At 40.2% G+C, this 6,000-nt stretch overlaps 1 protein-coding gene across 6 annotated transcripts in view; it reads right to left on the reverse strand.

Annotated features, from left to right (window-relative positions):
• The window catches only part of NYAP2 (neuronal tyrosine-phosphorylated phosphoinositide-3-kinase adaptor 2), a 305,362-nt gene that overhangs the window by 48,171 nt on the left and 251,191 nt on the right, over window positions 1–6,000 (reverse strand). The window contains exons 7-8 of one of the 6 annotated variants that reach the window (XR_005200372.1): window positions 3,693–3,755; window positions 3,314–3,657 (exon numbers count right to left, since the gene is read on the reverse strand). The exons of 4 other annotated variants lie outside the window; for them this stretch is intronic. Coding sequence is in view for 1 of the 2 variants with exons in the window: in XM_017529150.2 (XP_017384639.1) it covers window positions 3,797–3,802 (6 nt within the window). In the remaining variant the exon portion in view is untranslated. Of the gene's footprint in view, window positions 1–3,313; window positions 3,658–3,692; window positions 3,803–6,000 lie in introns of those variants that run through there. One more of the 6 variants, XM_017529150.2, reaches the window with a different exon arrangement.

Here is a 6,000-nt window from a genome sequence, read left to right on the forward strand (position 1 = left end):
CCATCTCTACTAAAAATACAAAAGTTAGCAGGATGTGGTGGCAGGTGCCTGTAATCCCAGCTTCCTGGGATTCTCCTGCTGAGGCAGGAGAACCACTTGAACCCAGGAGGCAGAGGTTGCAATGAGCCAGGATTGTGCCACCACACTCCGTCCTGGGTGACAGAGCTAGACTTCATCTCAAAAATATAAAAAAAGAAAGAAAGAAAGTGCAAATTCAAAAAGGAAGCTATATAAGAGGCAACTATGCATAAATCAGGGGTTTGGTAGACAGAATACCTGTTTTTACATCTCAAGTCCACATAGCCACTGACTCACTAGTTATAAGACCTTGAGTAGGTAATGGAAACTCTCTAGCCTCAGTTTTCTCATCAGTGAAATGGGCATATGCTGTAAGAACAACATTAGATAATACAGTATTCCGAGCACTTTGCCAAGCACATAAGAAGCCCTCAACCAAAGCTATTTTAGGAATCTGATTTATTTGCAGAAGTGTTTTCGACCTGAAGGATAATGCTCATTTGCAGCACAGAATGAAGAACAAAGGCTTGTCCAGCAAGTGAGCTGGGTGCTAGTGCTAAAGATCTCTAGTGCTTCTTGAGTAAAAATCTCATGGCAAGGATGTATTTATTATTCTCAATGAATTGTAGCGCAACTCTAAGCCAGTTCTACAGCATGTAAACATGTATTCCTAACACGCATGCAATTTAAGTGGAGGTAAATTTCCTCACAAGTTGGAAAGAATACTCTTTTCGGAAACGACTCTCAAGCTATCTGTTTCAAACATGTTAATGGAAATCAAAAGAAATCAAGAAGGAATTCTTTCATTTAATCAGTCATGCGTTTTCTGTTCTTTTCCTTTTCTGTCAGCAAAAGAGGGATAATGATCTTTCCTGGAAACCCAGGTTGAATTAAGGGATTTACAATGCACAGAAGATGTCATAAATACTAACAGCTGCACATATTCATAAATAATGCATAGCACTCTGAGATCACTAGCTGTGAGTCATTTTTTCCCCTCCTTAAAGTATTATTTTAAAAGTCATACTATTTAAAAGTTAGAGAACCTAAAATTGCAAGATTAAAGCAATGAAAAAAAATCCAAAACAAACATCATCAGAAAATGTTGTCATAGATTTCTACAGGCAGTTGCTTATTATCCCAAGCAACACATACATTTTCTCAGTCATAAAACAGTTTTGTTTCATTCAAGTTTTGAAAGCCAAGTATAGCATGCAAAGTGCACTTCAGAAGCTAGGTGGCGCCATGTATCCACCTAGTGCTCTACGTTTTCACAGGCTGGATTGGCCCACCCCCTCTGAAGCCAGACATTGATTTTAATAGTTAAATCTATACATTTTATAATGTGAATGTTTCCAGGTTTTTTTTTTTAAGAGACATTTAAAACTGGTATGGGGAATCTTTAAGTAAATGTTGAGGTTGGAAAAAAAAAAAAGTATCCTGTGGCTGTATACCCTCTCCTGACCCTAGCTCCCTGTATAGACTTAATGTTTTCATTGTATTGATTCATACCTTACTTCAAAGAGGTGAATAAGTAGTATTGGGGCAGGAGAGATGACAGTTCTGAAATGCTACCTGTAACCAATTTCTATTTACTTTGCCTTCAACCCACATATGAGACCTGCAAGGTAAGAAGAAATGCCAAATCTAGACTCCCTATTATGGTAAATAAGTCAGCATCTAATTTTGTAATTGTGAAAGGAGTAATGAATATAATCGGCTCCTGTGGTGTACCAAGGGGGGAAATCAATTTGCCCCAGGTGCAGGCAATAAAGAAATGTACTGTACACGGAGAATTTAAAATCCGTGATAGAACCAACTAGAAATCTGTCTGCTTTTTCTTATCATCATGCACTAGCAGGTCTATACCAGCTTGGTGATAGTGGGTGGACCAATCATTCCTTCAGTGACTACTGTCTTTGGAATACCACCGAACTCTCCTCTTTAGAATTTTCCAGCAAGCAGGAGAGTTGAATTTTTTGGAAAGAGGAAAAGCTATTAGGAAAAGGAGAAAGAATTAATATATTTTCCAACAAATAATGTCTGTGCAGGACTTTACACACCTATGTGATCTCATTAATCCTCAACAACACCCCCAGACTCAGAAAGGTTCAGCAACAGCCACTAATTTATAGAGGCAGGATTCTAATAAATCTTTACTTCCTGTAAGTCTCAGGTTTTTGTCTATCTCGGGTTTTTGAGTGGAGAATATCATATTTTTGAGTGGCTAATATCAGGGTTTGAGTGGTAAATCTCAGGTTTTTGAGTGGTTACTATCATAGGTTCTGCCATTCAATAAATATGAAATCTTGGACGAGGCATGTAACCTCACTCACTTTGGTATCCTTGGTTGTGATGTGGGATGAAAATAGTACCCATCAGTGAGGACAGTAGAACATACCTACAATGAGGCAGGTGTGCTCTGAGCCCAGTCCTGGCACATGATAAGCACATCAGAGGTGTCAACAAATGGCACATAATGTACATTATGCAAACTTCACCTAAGAACCATGAATAACGTTTTGTCCCTTCCAGACGGTAAAGAAGGCTGGAGTACGTACATCCGTTACTTCACACCTGCAGCCCTGGTGGTGAAGTTGATAACTCTGACCTCTGATGCTGAAGAGAGAAACACACACAGGTACCAGGGGCAGCCGAGTCAGACAACAGGCACCCTCAGAGTCCACTGGGCCCAATCCCCAGCCTTATTTGTCAATTGGTTCAAGACTTCTTAGAGAACATCTTGCTTCTGATACCCTCCATGCTCTGACAGAATACATGACAAAGTTGTTGGGGACAGGCGTGAGTTTGTTTTATTCCACTCTATAATGGAGTTACTGAGAGACTGATCTTGGGACCACTGGACTTTAAAAAAGTGACCCCTAAATATTCTGCTGCATAAAGTATGTAAAAGTTAATAAGCATGTAATGGCTAAATGATATGCAAGTTACTCAGGCCATACTGCAGCTGAGTTGTAAAGAGTTACCACCATCTGAATTCTTTGTATGAAAGTAGAAAGGAAATAATTCCAACATTTCATTTTATATATTCCTGGATTCAGCTGCTATTTAAAAGTAATAACAAATTTTATTTTCTGCCTTAAATACGACATTAATTAAAGTTCATAGAGAGAGTCATAAAGAACTAAAGCCTAACATGACTATAAAACAATCTGACAGGTCTGTAGAAACCACACATAAGAGAATGCTTTTTTGTGTATTTTTTGCACTTGCATTGTTTTAATGCAACTATGCTACAATACCTGGTAATAGAGCCACTTAGCCACTGACATTCTTATTTGTAATATGAATTTATTCCATATTCCACAGGGCTAGATCCAAATTCTTTGGTAAATATCATTTTATAACAAATAAGCATAATTTTTTTATAACATCATCTGTGTTAACATAACAGTTTATTTTACAATTTGAAGTTAGTACAGATAAACACTTCTCAAACATGATGCGGATGCTGTACTGTGAACTTGGTGTGGGTGTTCCAAGTCCTCCTGTTAGGAATTTTCATGTTTGGAAAGATATGTAAAGTTGACATGTATGCAGAAGAAAGCAAATAATAGCCATCTTTAACATCAATCTCACAGCCTGAAAGAAGTTGTGTGGTGGTGAGATGCTGTGTGTTAATGAGTACAGATTTTGCTGTTTCTGTTCTGTGTGTTGTTTCTGCTTTTCTTCCATTTCCATCATGTGATGTAATCATGAGCATACAATCAAATCAGCTGTATAAAGGTACAAACGGCATGGAAAACATGTTCTCAGTTCAGGTCTGATAAGAAAATCTGGAAAGTCAAAGAATCCCTTCCCCACAAAAAGAGAAAATACAGTTATTCAACACTTGAGCAGCAGATGATAGAGAAGGGCCCTTTGGTCTCAGGGAGTCAGGGTGGCACACACTCCCCAACTACGTATTCTGTGGCTCTCTCACTCCAGTACTGCTTTCTCCTGTCCACCGTAAAACCTTAGTCTCAAGGTAGCAGGCACTTGAAAATGCATCCAACCAATCAGATAAAATGTCCTTGGTCTATAGGACAAGGGGCTTAACTAAAGCATGCATGATTTTGGCAAAACAAGTCATGTCTATGCCCGTAGTAGCCTGAGAATTTTAAAGAGAAAATATTTTTGGTGTTTCTCTACCCTTACGCTTTACAGTATTTTGGGTTTTGTTCTTACTTTTCCTTTTTTTTTTCCTCTCTCTCTTTTTTCTTTTTCTTTTTTCAGATTCAGAGCAAAACTGAAAGAGGTTTCCCATATTGCCCTTAGGACTCATTTTTGTTTTTCTGCATGATCCTATTGAAGGCAAAAATTAAAAGAGTATGCAGCTTTGCAGCCTTTAAGATTACATTATTCAGAGTTGTGGTGGGCACTCTGGAGATGAAATTAGATTCCTGCTGGGCCCAGTGGTTCACGCCTGTAATCCCAGCGCTTTGGGCACCCGAGGTGAGCAGATCACGATATCAGGAGTTTGAGACCAGCCTGGCCAACATGGTGAAACCCTGTCTCTACTAAAAATACAAATAAATTAGCCAGACATAGGCAGGGTAGCACATGCCCGTAATCTCAGCTACTCGGGAGGGAGAGGCAGGAGAATTACTTGAACTCAGAGGTGGAGGTTGCAGTGAGCTGAGATCGCACCATTGCACGCCAGCCTAGGCAACAAGAGTGAAACTCTGTCTCAAAGAAAAGGAATTAAATTTCCTTTCTATGCCCTCATTTCATACGCTAGGCTTTACTCTCCTGCCTCCCTTTGTTGTTAGCCTTTCTCACCCTCTATAGGCTCCAAGGCACATTTGATGTGCAAATGTCCCATCCGGAAAGTTAAGTGAAAGCTCAGAACTCACAGACCCTGCTTTGGAAATATTAAGGACTGAAGAACAGGAACAAAATCAAATTGTTTGAGAAAACGTTTTTTTGAAGTGTATATAGAGAAAGATATTTATGGAGAGGGAGGCTAAGTAAGTCAACAAATGACGACCGAGCGTCCCACTTTGTTCAGGGCATCGGAGGAATATCTCTGAACTGAGCACCGTCCTTGCAAAGAAATTCACGCAAGTCCTTCACCTTAGTCTTCACATGTACTGATCCCACATTCCTATGTTTGGGTTGTCTATCTTCTTAAGTATGTAGGAAACAACTCTGGCATCTGAACATGTTCAGAAATATACTCCAGACATGCATCAAGCTATGGACCCCCTAACACGTTCTTCCATTATCCAGGAATGCTGGCTGGTGCTGGCGTAATCACATAGCTGTGGAGTCCACGGGAAGGGAGAACCTGCTCTGCTCCAGAGGCACCCCTGGCAGGCTCTCATTCTCCAGCAAGGTCATCAAGCAAAGGGGAAGTTAGGAGCTTGGTGAGAGACCAGGGGGCTGCTATGAAAAGCGATAAGCATTTGCGAAGTAATCCTAAAGGGGCAAGCTGGAAGAAACGGGGCTTACTACCCTGGATAACATCTATTAAGTACTCAGAAGGGACTGGGCTGGGCAAGTTTTGTCCTGGGTGGTGAGGACGCGGGTATCACATGACACACAGGACCCACAAAGATCATGGCAAAGCATTATATGGTTTCTAAGCACTCTGTGTAGGTTTCTAAAGAGATTTGGTCCGTCGAACTTTGGAATGTGTGTCCAAAGGAAATTACAAGTGACATTTTCTTACTTCCCTCCCCTAAATCAAGGATGATCAGATATAATTCAGGTTAGAGTGATGAACAAGCCTCCGAAGAACCTGGGGTTTCAGTTCAACACTCGGGTCACTCTTAACTTTGTAGTTCCTTGACGTGAGAATCTGCCATTAAAACAAAAATGTGTTTGTGAGTGTGTGTGTGTGTTTGTGTGTGTGTGTGTGTATGTGTGTTTGTGTGTGTGTTTGTGTGTGTGTGTTTGTGTGTGTGTGTATGTGTGTTTGTGTGTGTGTATGTGTATGTGTTTGTGTGTGTTTGTGTGTGTGTGTTTGTGTGTGTATGT

This window comes from Cebus imitator, unplaced genomic scaffold, assembly GCF_001604975.1.
Source record: "Cebus imitator isolate Cc_AM_T3 unplaced genomic scaffold, Cebus_imitator-1.0 Scaffold57, whole genome shotgun sequence".
Taxonomy (NCBI): domain Eukaryota; kingdom Metazoa; phylum Chordata; class Mammalia; order Primates; family Cebidae; genus Cebus; species Cebus imitator.